This window comes from Salmo salar, chromosome ssa18 (assembly GCF_905237065.1).
Source record: "Salmo salar chromosome ssa18, Ssal_v3.1, whole genome shotgun sequence".
In the NCBI taxonomy this organism is placed as follows: domain Eukaryota; kingdom Metazoa; phylum Chordata; class Actinopteri; order Salmoniformes; family Salmonidae; genus Salmo; species Salmo salar.
In genome coordinates this window covers 54,258,633-54,272,460 of record NC_059459.1, presented here as the reverse complement: position 1 = coordinate 54,272,460, position 13,828 = coordinate 54,258,633, and the positions used below count along the sequence as shown (strand labels likewise).

At 43.2% G+C, this 13,828-nt stretch overlaps 1 protein-coding gene across 2 annotated transcripts in view; it reads left to right on the top strand.

Moving 5' to 3' along the window:
• The first annotated feature begins 12,549 nt into the window (after nucleotides 1–12,549).
• The window catches only part of LOC106577485 (recombining binding protein suppressor of hairless), a 96,239-nt gene continuing 94,960 nt past the window's right edge, over nucleotides 12,550–13,828 (top strand). For both annotated transcript variants that reach the window (XM_014155513.2, XM_014155512.2), the window contains exon 1: nucleotides 12,550–12,765. In XM_014155513.2, the coding sequence (XP_014010988.1) occupies nucleotides 12,746–12,765 (20 nt within the window). In that variant the 5' untranslated portion in view covers nucleotides 12,550–12,745. The remainder of the gene's footprint in view (nucleotides 12,766–13,828) is intronic.

The following is a 13,828-nucleotide window of genomic DNA, read 5'->3' as shown; positions in this document are numbered from 1 at the left end:
CTCTGTCATGTCTATCACGTGCTCAGTGTGAACCTGCTTTCATCTGTGAAGAGCACAGGGCGCCAGTGGCGAATTTGCCAATCTTGGTGTTCTCTGGCAAATGCCAAACGTCCTGCACGGTGTTGGGCTGTAAGCACAACCCCCACCTGTGGACGTCGGGCCCTCATACCACCCTCATGGAGTCTGTTTCTGACCGTTTGAGCAAACACATGCACATTTGTGGCCTGCTGGAGGTCATTTTGCAGGGCTCTGGCAGTGCTTCTCCTGCTCCTCCTTGCACAAAGGCGGAGGTAGCGGTCCTGCTGCTGGGTTGTTGCCCTCCTACGGCCTCCTCCACGTCTCCTGATGTACTGGCCTGTCTCCTGGTAGCGCCTCCATGCTCTGGACACTACGCTGACAGACACAGCAAACCTTCTTGCCACAGCTCGCATTGATGTGCCATCCTGGATGAGCTGCACTACCTGAGCCACTTGTGTGGGTTGTAGACTCCGTCTCATGCTACCACTAGAGTGAAAGCACCGCCAGCATTCAAAAGTGACCAAAACATCAGCCAGGAAGCATAGGAACTGAGAAGTGGTCTGTGGTCCCCACCTGCAGAACCACTCCTTTATTGGGGGTGTCTTGCTAATTGCCTATAATTTCCACCTGTTGTCTATTCCATTTGCACAACAGCATGTGAAATGTATTGTCAATAAGTGTTGCTTCCTAAGTGGACAGTTTGATTTCACAGAAGTGTGATTGACTTGGAGTTACATTGTGTTGTTTAAGTGTTCCCGTTATTTTTTTGAGCAGTGTATAAACATATCAAAATGATATGAGCTGACAAACCCATTATGCAGTAGTTCATAATCACATGTCACAGCCCATCTTGTTGTGATCACAACGTGACAAAGTCAGGTCTGGTCGGGAGCAAGATGGAGGTTGGCGAACATACACCAATCTGTCTCTTGGCAGTAGACGCTCAGGCAGTCAAGTGAGAGGATTTCCTGATGAGGCGCTCATGGCTTAGTCCTAATTGCTTGAATTGGTGGCTTACATTCCCTTTATTAAGCTCTAGATACGGTCCCTGTCCATTCAAAATTATAATTTTATACCTGACGAGAGAGAGAGAGAGAGAGAGAGAGAGAGAGAGAGAGAGAGAGAGAGAGAGAGAGAAAAGAGGGGCGAGGAAAGACAGAGAGAGATTGTGAAGAAAGAGAAAGTCTGCTAAATGATTGACGTCGCTTGATTAAAATCAAATATGGTGATTTGCTTTGTTAGCGTTTCATTTGAATTTTAACCACATTGCTTTGATTGTGAGCTCACACAGATGAATTCTCCAAAGCACTCGGAATGATGATGTGGATGCCAAAATGCAACGGACGGAGACATAAGGATTACAAGGTAGGCCCTAAAAGGAAACATTAAATCATGTCTGAAAGTATTCATAAAAATATTAATACAGTGAGAGGTTAGAGGTCAACTTGTTAAACAAAAGTTAACATATCAATCAACAAGCATCGATAGCAATAGCTTGATTCCATCGCTTTCTTTCTCTCTCTCTCACTCTCCCTCTCTTTCTTTTTTCTCTCCCTTGTAACGTACTTGCACTTGTGTATTATTTTTTACTGTGTTCAGCTGTAAAACATTCTGGGAAACATTACGCTTCCTATATTCAATGCTGGACTAGCTGGAGGTCCTCGGCTGATCATTAAAATAAAGAAAGAACGGAAAAACTGATGGGGGGCTGGTCCTCGTCTCTGTGTCTTCATAGTGTGGGCGTTGAGCCAGTCACACTCTCATGCTAAATCTCAGCTGCCTCAATTCTCTCTCTTTATCTCTCTTTATTTTCCTCACACTCTCACACTCTGACTCCCTTGTCTTTCTTGCTCTCTTTTTCTTGTTTCCTTTCACTCCCTATCTCTCTGACACCCCCCTCTTTCTCACTCTCTCTTGCCCTCTTTCCCTGACTCCCCTTTCGTTCTCTCTTCCTCTCTCACTATCTCTCTCTCTCCCCCCTCTCTCTCTAGCAGACCTGCGAAGGGCCAATAAAAATGATTTATGCTGCTGAAGGATATGAACGTGTGGATTCATATGGTGTGCGCTAGGATAGATAGCATCTGGTGCACTATAGAGAAGAAGTAGGTATATGGATTCTGAAGCGAAGTTGCAGTAAGGTTGTGGGATCACATTCCCGCTGTGAGCCGGTTGAGATAAATCGTAGCCTACGCCAGAGTTATTTAGTCAGCGTATCTAGGTGTCTGACACCAATGATGTTGTCAGATAGTATTTGAGTAAAACAAAAACACAGTATCTGTATACCAGTTAAGGCTGCTGAGGGAAGGACGGCTCATGATAATGACTAGAACGGAGTAAATGGAATGGCATCAAACACATGAAAACCATGTGTTTGATGTATTTGGTACCATTCCACTATTCCGCTCCAGTCATTACCACGAGCCCGTTCTCCCCAATTAAGATGCCACCAACCTCCTGTGCTGTATACAGACACAAAATGTTAACCTAAAACAAATTCCATGTGAAAACAATAAAAGCAACACACACAGGGGTGAGGCTGTTGTCAGCCCCACCTATTAAGCATCCTACAGTCTTTGAAGTTGGGTTTAAGTACAAAAAGACCTAACAGGGGAGAGGACAAAAAGCCCAAAGACATTAAAAAAAAGCACAACTGGTGTAGAGACCTGCATGAAGGTGTTTATGGCCTGCTGCCCCCTTAGATATGTAGAAATGTGCTGACATTTTTGGGAAACTCTGTAACAACCTCTTTTTAGTGCTTTAGAGATACTCACAAACATGACAAAAACCCACTCCTACATGTCAACGAGAGAGAGAGAGAGAGAGAGAGAGAGAGAGAGAGAGAGAGAGAGAGAGAGAGAGAGAGAGACCCAGAGCCCCAGGACAGCAACACAATTAGAGCTAACCAAATAATGAGAAAACAAAATGAGGTGGAAACTGAGCTAACCTCCTGCCAAATGTATGACCATATTAGAGACACATATTCCCTCAGATTACACAGACCCACAAAGAATTGGAAAACAAATCCAAGTTTGATAAACTCCCACATCTATTAGGTGAAATCTCACAGTGTGCCATCACAGCAGCAATATTTGTGACCTGTTGCCACAAAAAAAGGGCAACCAGTGAAACACCTCTGTAAATACAACCCTTATTTATTTTCTCTTTTGTACTTCAACTATTTGCACATTGTTAAAACACTGTACATAGCCATAATATAACATTTGAAATGTCTATATTCTTTTGCAACTTTTGTGAGACATTTTTACTGTTTATTTATGATTGTTTATTTCACATTTTTTGCTTTAGGCAATGTAAACATACATTATGCCTCCCATGCCAAGAAAGAGAGAGAGAGAGTGTAACGGTTGTCGTCTGGAATGGAGGACCAAAACGCAGCAGGAACGTGGATGCTCATCTTGTAGTTTATTTTAAATAAAGAGAACACCAAAAACAACAAAGAACTTACGAACAACAAAACAGTCTTGTCATGCTCACACACGTAAAACAAGAAACAATCTCCCACAAACACTAAACCAAACACATACCCATATATAGGACTCCCAATCAGAGGCAACAAGAAAACACCTGCCTCCAGTTGAGAGTCCAACCCCAATAAACCAGACACAGAAATACAAAAGACCAGAGACCACATAGAAATACAAACATAGAACATTACCCAAAAACCCGGAAATAATAAATCAAACGCCCTACTAAATAAACCACCACCCCGAACCACATAAAACAAATACCCTCTGCCACGTCCTGACCAAACTACAATAACAAATAACTCTTCTACTGGTCAGGACGTGACAGAGAGAGAGAGAGAGAGAGAGAGAGAGAGAGAGAGAGAGAGAGAGAGAGAGAGAGAGAGAGAGAGAGAGAGCCCATCTCATTTCAGAGTTTGATAGATAATAGCCTCCTCTCTTGTGCTATTTAAGCCAGACACAGATCTACTGTATTGGGGCAGCCTGGTCTCATAGACTAGATGTAACATAGTAAATGTAAATTTTGGACACTCAAATAAGTGGTTGGTACCCAAAATCACAAATTCCTATAAATTCCTGTGTTAAATAACACTAATATGTGAGAACCATATTTTTTTGTCATTATAATAAGGTTGGTAGCAATATGTGAAAAACGTTGTGGGAAACTGTTGCAGCTCAAGTCACCAACAAAACCCACAACGGAATGCTCTTTTATGGGCTGGATGGCTAGCTAGCTAACTAGCAAACGTAGCTACACACAATAATAGCAAAACCAATATCAGCATGTGAAGTAGGTAGTTAGCTGTAAAATCGCCTAAACAAACTGCACTATCAATTTAGTAGTCTACAATCTCACCATGTTCAACCTGCTGATCTATGTGCCTCGCAGAGTGGATTCTGACATTCGCAACAGCACCATACAATGCACCCTGGACTGAAGAGGTAGACAAATAGGAGAAATGTGCTAGACCCTCTGTTAAATTACACATTTCTCGAGGTAGGAACATTGCAAAAATATGATGAATGGCTAATTCCAGAGAAGGCAACCTCTGGCATTATGACATTGGCCAGTATTGAAATCTGACATGTATGATAGACGTTTTCGCAACCTATTAACTTCCAGTGTAGTGAGAGCGGCTTTTTCGCAATGCTACGTCGTACCGGCCGGATCTCTGCCTGCTTGAATGTCAATAGCTCAGATACACATGGAAACATGAAATGACCACCAGAATCAATAGAACATCGATCAGAGATGCACAAAAACAATAACGGGTGAATCTTTACCTTAATAACTGATCTATTACACTCAGTCGCGACCCGTCATTCAGGGCAGGTGGGGCAGAGCATTTTTTAGCAAAAATAATAATAATAAAATGTAAAGAATTTATATTATAATCTTTTTTTGGGGGGGGGGGCGTGTCTGTTTTGCCTGTTATTTTGGCATTAATACGTGTCACATATCAGTTTACAAACAATGTAAAAAAATATATAATTTAGTTAATAAAGCTGCATACACACATTATTTTCTTGAGTAAGGCAGCTCCAAAATGTAGGTGTTTCAGCCTAGCTCAATGCTTTCTGTGGTGGTAGGGTGAGCCTGCAGAAAATAGGAGCATTGCACCGTGATTGGCTCAGTGTTCTGTCACTCATGGGGACAGTACGTCATCGCCAAGTTTAAGTCCTTAGTAATGGTAGACATCCAAAGTTTCAGCCCTTTGGGTGCTGCCATAGAGTTATATTGCAAGTGCCCATCCAAGAAAGCTCAAGGTCATTGGCCACAGCTAAAATAACGTTAAATCACGTTATATTTATTTATTTCACCTTTATTTAACCAGGTAGGCTAGTTGAGAACAAGTTCTCATTTACAACTGCGACCTGGCCAAGATAAAGCAAAGCAATGCGACACAAACAACAACACGGTTACACATGGAATAAACAAACATACAGTCAATAATACAATAGAAAAAAGTCTATATACAGTGTGTGCAAATTAAGTAAGATTAGGGCGGTAAGGCAATAAATAGGCCATAGTGGCGAAATAATTACAATGTAGCAATTAAACACTGGAGTGATAGATGTGCAGAAGATGAGTGTGCAAGTAGAGATACCGGGGTGCAAAGGAGCAAAATAAATAACAGTATGGGGATGAGGTAGTTGGATGGGCTGTTTACAGATGGGCTATGTACAGGTGCAGTGATCTGTGAGCTGCTCTGACAGCTGGTGCTTAAAGTTCGTGAGGGAGATATGAGTCTCCAGCTTCAGTGATTTTTGAAGTTCGTTCCAGTCATTAGCAGCAGAGAACTGGAAGGAAAGGTGGCCAAAGGAGGAATTGGCTTTGGGTGTGACCAGTGAAATATACCTGCTGGAGCGCGTGCTACGGGTGGGTGCTGCTATGGTGACCAGTGAGCTGAGATAAGGCGGAGCTTTACCTAGCAAAGACTTATAGATGACCTGGAGCCAGTGGGTTTGGCGACGAATATGAAGCGAGGGCCAGCCAACGAGAGCATATAGGTCGCAGTGGTGGGTAGTATATGAGGCTTTGGTGACAAAACAGGTGGCACTGTGATAGACTGCATCCAATTTGCTGAGTAGAGTGTTGGAGGCTATTTTGTAAATGACATCGCCAAAGTGAAGGATCGGTAGGATAGTCAGTTTTACGAGGGTATGTTTGGCAGCATGAGTGAAGGATGCTTTGTTACGAAATAGGAAGCCGATTCTAGATTTAATTTTGAGTTGGAAATGCTTAATGTGAGTCTGGAAGGAGAATTTACAGTCTAACCAGGCACCTAGGTATTTGTAGTTGTCCACATATTATAAGTCAGAACCGTCCAGAGTAGTGATGCTGGACGGGCGGGCAGGTGTGGGCAGCAATCAGTTGAAGAGCATGCATTTAGTTTTACTTGCATTTAAGAGCAGTTGGAGGGCACGGAAGGAGAGTTATATGGAATTGAAACTCGTCTGGAGGTTTGTTAACACAGTGTCCAAAGAAGGGCCAGAAGTATACAGAACGGTGTCGTCTGCGTAGAGGTGGATCAGAGAGTCACCAGCAGCAAGAGCGACATCATTGATGTATGCAGAGAAAAGAGTCGGCCCGAGAATTGAACCCTGTGACACCCCCATAGAGACTGCCATAGGTCCGGACAACAGGCCCTCTGATTTGACACACTGAACTCTGTCTGAGAAGTAGTTGGTGAACCAGGAGAGGCAGTCATTTGAGAAACCAAGGCTGTTGAGTCTGCCAATACGAATGTGATGATTGAGAAAGTCGAAAGCCTTGGCCAGGTCAATGAATACAGCTGCACAGTATTATACAGCTGCACAGTATTGTCTCTTATCGATGGCGGTTATGATATCGTTTAGGGCCTTGAGCGTGGCTGAGGTGCAGCCATGACCAGCTCGGAAACCAGATTGCATAGCGGAGAAGGTACGGTGGGATTCGAAATGGTCGGTGATTTGTTTGTTAACTTGGCTTTCGAAGACCTTAGCAAGGCAGGGTAGGATAGATATAGGTCTGTAGCAGTTTGGGTCAAGAGTATCTCCCCATTTGAAGAGGGGGATGACCGCAGCAGCTTTCCAATCTTTGGGGATCTCAGACGATACGAAAGAGAGGTTGAACAGGCTAGTAATAGGGGTTGCAACAATTTCGGCTGATAATTTTAGGAAGAGAGGGTCCAGATTGTCTAGCCCGGCTGATTTGTAGGGGTCCAGATTTTGCAGCTCTTTCAGAACATCAGCTATCTGGATTTGGGAGAAGGAGAAATGGGGCAGGCTTGGGCAAGTTGCTGTGGGGGGTGCAGGGCTGTTGACCGGGGTAGGGTTGGCCATAGAAAAATGCTTATTCAAATTCTCAATTATTGTGGATTTATCGGTGGTGACAGTGTTTCCTAACCTCAGTGCAGTGGGCAGCTGGGAGGAAGTGTTCTTTTTCTCCATGGACTTTACAGTGTCCCAGAACTTTTTGGAGTTTGTGCTACAGGATGCAAATTTCTGTTTGAAAAAGCTAGCCTTTGCTTTCCTAATTGCCTGTGTATATTGGTTCCTAACTTCCCTGAAAAGTTGCATATCGAGCTATTTGATGCTAATGCAATGCCGGGTGGAGATTATAACAGAACATGGCCAAGATGTTCAATTGTTCATAGACGACCAGCAGGGTCAAATAATAATAATCACAGGATGTTTTTGTGGTGGTCAATCGCAGTCAGCTCTGGATGTGAACCAAGGGCTATATCTGTTCCTGGTTCTACATTTTTTGAATGGGACCTGCTTATTTAAGATGGCGAGGAAAGCACTTTTAAAGAATAACCAGGCATCCTCTACTGACGGAATGAGGTCAATATCCTTCCAGGATACCCGTACCAGGTCGATTAGAAAGGTCTGCTCGTTGAAGTGTTTTAGGGAGCATTTGACAGTGATGAGGGGTAGTCGTTTGGCCGCAGACCCATTACGGACACAGGCAATGAGGGAGTGATCGCTGAGATCCTGGTTGAAGACAGCAGAGGTGTACTTGGAGGGCAAGTTGGTTAGGATGATATCTATGAGGGTGCCCGTGTTTACGGATTTGGGGTTGTACCTGGTAGGTTCATTGATAATTTGTGTGAGATTGAGGGCATCAAGCTTAGATTGTATGATGGCCGGGGTGTTAAGCATGTCCCAGTTTAGGTCACCTAACAGCACAAGCTCTGAAGATAGATGGGGGGCAATCAATTCACATATGGTGTCCAGGGCACAGCTGGGGGCAGAAGGTGGTCTATAGCAAGCGGCAACCGTGTGCCGTGGCGTGGCGGAGATCTTCGTGGGCTATACTCGGACTTGTCTCAGGATGGTAAGTTGGTGGTTGAAGATATCCCTCTAGTGGTGTGGGGGCTGTGCTTTGGCAAAGTGGGTGGGGTTATATCCTGCCTGTTTGCCCCTGTCCGGGGGTATCGTCGGACAGGGCCACAGTGTCTCCCGATCCCTTCTGTCTCAGCCTTCTGTATTTATGCTGTAGTAGTTTATGTGTTGGGGGCTAGGGTCAGTCTGTTATATCTGGAGTATTTCTCCTGTCTTATCCGGTGTTCTGTGTGAATTTAAGTATGCTCTCTCTAATTCTCTCTCTCTTTTTCTCTCTTTCTTTCTTTCTTTCTTTCTTTCTCTCTTTCTTTCTCTCTCTCGCAGGACCTGAGCCCTAGGACCATGCCTCAGGACCACCTGGCCTGATGACTCCTTACTGTCCCCAGTCCACCTGGCCGTGCTGCTGCTCCAGTTTCAACTGTTCTGCCTGCGGCTATGGAACCCTGATTTGTTCACCGGACTCGCTACCTGTCCAGACCTGCTGCTTTCAACTCTCTAGAGACAGCAGGAGCGGTAGAGATACTCTGAATGATTGGCTATGAAAAGCCAACTAACATTTACTCCTGAGGTGCTGACCTGTTGCCCCCTCGACAACCACTGTGATTATTATTATTTGACCCTGCTGGTCATCTATGAACAATTGAACATCTTGGCCATGTTCTGTTATAATCTCCACCCAGCACAGCCAGAAGAGGACAGGCCACCCCTCATAGCCTGGTTCCTCGCTAGGATTCTTCCTAGGTTCTGGCCTTTCTAGGGAGTCTTTCCTAGGCACCGTGCTTCTACACCTGCATTGCTTGCTGTTTGGGGTTTTAGGCTGGGTTTCTGTACAGCACTTTGTGACATCAGCTGATGTAAGAAGGGCTTTATAAATACATTTGATTGATTGACATGAAGAGAAATAATGAAAAGAAATTATAGATAAAACGTATCGGTGCTCATCGGCCATTGGACATAAAGATTACACAACAAGTTGGAAATCGCAAATTCCACAATGAGTCATTTGGAAGGAATCAGTGGCTAACTGCAAGCATTGCAAAGCAACCACTAACATTAGCCTGCTATTCAATGGAGTGGATGAGTCTTTTTTCCCCTGATTTCCCACCATAAATCCAGAGAATGCCAGACTTTGATGACAAAGTTTGATGACAAAATTTGCCCACAAAGGACCGTCGCACCACTTTCACAAGGAGAGTCCAAAAATGTATTGTATGCTGCTGCATAAATGATGTCATATGCAAGGGAGATATGTATACTGTAACTAAGAAAGTAATACTAAGTGTATGTTGTGTAGTAAACTGTTAGTAGCCCATGTGCCACACCCTAATAATTTGGTCTATTTTCACCAACGCGGTATTTGTACAGCTTTGACAGTGCTACTAATAGTAGTGGTGGCGCTTGGCTTGCACGTGCAAATTCAGCACACACAACATTCTATAATAGAATTGTGTTATTTGAGGTGTCAAATTAAAAGCTTATTTAACGCGCCAAATAGTGTTATATGAAGTGCATCTTTTTTGACACACAAAGACCCTAACGGCGTTCAATGTGCCTCACCCTTATAATTTGGTCTATTTTCACCTCATAATTTCGCCTACTGTTCTAACTTGGTGGTGCACATGTAGCCTATAACCTGTTTTAGAGAAATTTCATCATCGAATATTGTAAGAGCTTTAATTGTCTGTTTATATTCCCCCTTTATTTATCCTACGGTTTTGACTAGTTGTACAGGGAGTACACTGTAAGAACGGCCCATGTTCTGAATTCTGTTGCTGTACATTTCAAAAGTGTTGAACAAATAGTTATTTTCAGTTGAAGTCGGAAGTTTACATACACTTAGGTTGGAGTCATTAAAACTTGTTTTTCAACCACTCCACAAATTTCTTGTTAACAAACTATTATTTTGGCAAGTCGGTTAGGACATCTACTTTGTGCATGACACAAGTAATTTGTCCAACAATTGTTTACAGACAGATTATTTCACTTATAATTCACTGTATCACAATTCCAGTGGGTCAGAAGTTTACATACACTAAGTTGACTGTGCCTTTAAGCAGTATGGAAAAGTCCAGAAAATTATGTCATGGCTTTAGAAGCTTCTGATAGGCTAATTGACATCATTTGAGTCCATTGGAGGTGTACCTGTGGATGTATTTCAAGGCCTACCTTCAAACTCAGTGCCTCTTTGCTTGACATCATGGGAAAATCAAAAGAAATCAGCCAAGACCTCAGAAAAAAAAATGCCTGAAGGTACCACGTTCATCTGTACAAACAATTGTACACAAGTATAAACACCATGGGACCACGCAGCCGTCATACCGCTCAGGAAGGAGACGCGTTCTGTCTCCTCGAGATGGACGTACTTTGGTGCAAAAAGTGCAAATCAATCCCAGAACAACAGCAAAGGACCTTGTGAAGATGCTGGAGGAAACAGGTACAAAAGTATCTATATCCACAGTAAAACGAGTCCGATATCGATATAACCTGAAAGGCCGCTCAGCAAGGAAGAAGCCACTGCTCCAAAACCACCATTAAAAAAAAAAGCCAGACTACGGTTTGCAACTGCACATGGGGACAAAGGTCGTACTTTTTTGGAGAAATGTCCTCTGGTCTGATGAAACAAAAATAGAACTGTTTGGCCATAATGACCATCGTTATGTTTGGAGGAAAAAGGGGGAGGCTTGCAAGCCGAAGAACACCATCCCAACCGTGAAGCACGGGGGTGGCAGCATCGTGTTGTGGGGGTGCTTTGCTGCAGGAGGGACTGGTGCACTTCACAAAATAGATGGCATCATGAGGGAGGACAATTATGTGGATATATTGAAGCAACATCTCAAGACATCAGTTAGGAAGTTAAAGCTTGGTCGCAAATGGGTCTTGCAAATGGACAATGCATACTTCCAAAGTTGTAGCAAAATGGCTTAAGGACCAGAAAGTCAAGGTATTGGAGTGGCCATTACAAAGCCCTGACCTCAATCCCATAGAACATTTGCGGGCAGAAATTAAAAAGCATGTGTTAGCAAGGAGGCCTACAAACCTGACTCAGTTACACCAGCTCTGTCAGGAGGAATGGGCCACCTGAAACGTTTGACCCAAGTTAAACAATTTAAAGGCAATGCTACCAAATACTAATTGAGTGTATGTAAACTTCTGACCCACTGGGAATGTGATGAAAGAAATAAAAGCTGAAATAAATCATTCTCTCTACTATTATTCTGACATTTCACATTCTTAAAATAAAGTGGTGATCCTAACTGACCTAAGACAGGGAATTTTTACTAGGATTAAATATCAGTAATTGTGAAACTGAGTTTAAATGTATTTGGCTAAGGTGTATGTAAACCTCCGACTTCAACTGCATCGTCGCTTGCTCATTAATGTCTTAATCGAAATTACGGATTGCCTCTTACCTGCTTGTTGTCCCCTTATGCCATATTTTGTACATCTCAAATGTCAGTAGAAACCACATTTGTTTAAGCAAGTCAGCAATATCAGCTCTGTTTTTTTTAAGGCAGTAAATGAGGTTGAATGTACTGTTTCGATGCCAGACAAGGCTCTGCTGAAAGCCAGGTGTAGCAGTGGTTTGGCATTGGGACTACTGTTGGGACAGCTTTATGTAGGCCCTAACAGTTTGTGAGCAGCGTTTGTCACCGTTATAGTACAATTAATGTATTGTTTAGTGTTGTGTAGTGGCTTTGCTGGCATTCATCCCACCTTTCCCCCCCCCCCACCAAGATTTACATGCTAAAATCGCCACTGATTACACTGTCATTTGACCATGACATCTGATCTTTAGGGCATATTTTAGTGGCATATAGTACCTTACCTAACCTTGCTTTAGAAAAGGAATCTATGCACTGCCAGACTATGCACAGTCAGTTTTATCTGAAATCTTTCAGCTGGTTGAAATGAATGTTTCAGACGTCCAAGAGACACAGAGACTCAATACATTCGAGATAATCTTGTGTGGGCCTGGGAAAATGCAGGCTTCCTCACAACATTGTGCAGAATTCCGTGCCAAACTATGTTCAGATCAGTGCTGTAATTTATCACCCCGTAAACACGTGGGAATACTATTTCAGCCCATAAAATAAGCAACTCCACTCCACGCACATCTCGCGATAGGACGATGCTCCCTCCACGCTTGTCTATGGTGAGAGTTTTCCTGGTATCGCGTGATGTCTAAAGTTTCCCACGCCTGTTGTTGTGGCGTCTGCCCTTTTCTCTCTCTCTCTCTCTCTCTCTCTAGCAACCTGCCGCCTCCCCCTCCTTTCTGTACTCCTCTCCCGCCCCGTTTCTCTCCTTCTCCCTAGTCCCTATATCGCCAGTCTGCTTCTGTTGTCTCGGCGGATTGTTGGTCTGGGGAGAAAGGATATCGCGAGTGTTGGAGTTTTGGTGAGAGTTTGTGGAAGATGGCGCCTGTTGTGACAGGGTAAGTCTGAGATTCAGGGCTGGTGGTTGTAGCTATTGGAGTTAAAGTGAATTTAAGTTTTTGAAAGATAATTGGTCGCTTCTGTTCGAGCATAGATAGCCGAGCAAATGTGGATGTTTGTGGCCATTTGTTTTCAGTCTGGGAAAGCATTTTCTTTGTCTAAATGTATTGTGTGTGTGTGTGTTTTCCTTTGACTACTTCACTGTACTGACTGTTGCTGCACCGCCGTGCAATGTTCTGGGGGTCGAGCTAGCTCGCTACTGCTAGCTTTCAGAGGTCCTTTTTCAACACCAGACAACGACACGAGTACAATCAGTGTGGGTTGGGAAAAAATAAACTGTCGTTTTTGTCTATGTTTAGGTAATATTATTCAACTATATATCCCACGATATGTATGTATTCACCTTATAACCATGTTGCAATGTAATCTACAGTTCCACAGTCTGAAACACGTTGTGGCTTTGCCTTTGTCAAGTAAGGCATCGTTCGACTCTCGTCTCTGTGGTGTTAGCTGGCTAACGTTAACTGACTAGATATTTCTCTATCGATTGTTGGTTAATACACTTGCAGACGTCTGAGTACTGTAAGCAATGTTTTGCCATGCGTAAATGTACTCATATAAAGTGGTGTTTACAAAACAGTCCCGAGCTTCTCCGTCCGCGTTGCAGACAAATTATACTAAGGACATAATTTATCTAATTCTAGCTACTATAACCCTCTTAAAAACGAACTCAAAGTTATAAAAAAAAGCATGACGCTGTGAGGATTTGTATACATGTCATTTTTGCTCTCTCTTTATCTGTCTATTAACGTCAGATAGCCAGCGCGAGCCACTGAAATACAAAACTGAAATACGAAATATACGTGAAATGAGATGCCTCTGTCCAAGGTTGGTAAGCTGCTTTATGAAATAGAGACGGTTTAGCTGTTGATAATTCACTAGGTTGAAGCTACTCACATTAATGAAAGGCAATCCTAAAAAAGGCAGCAAACTAATCTGTTTAAATACCCTTTATTTTTCTGCTGGAGGCAACGAGCTAAATTATCCTCAGACTTTCTATCT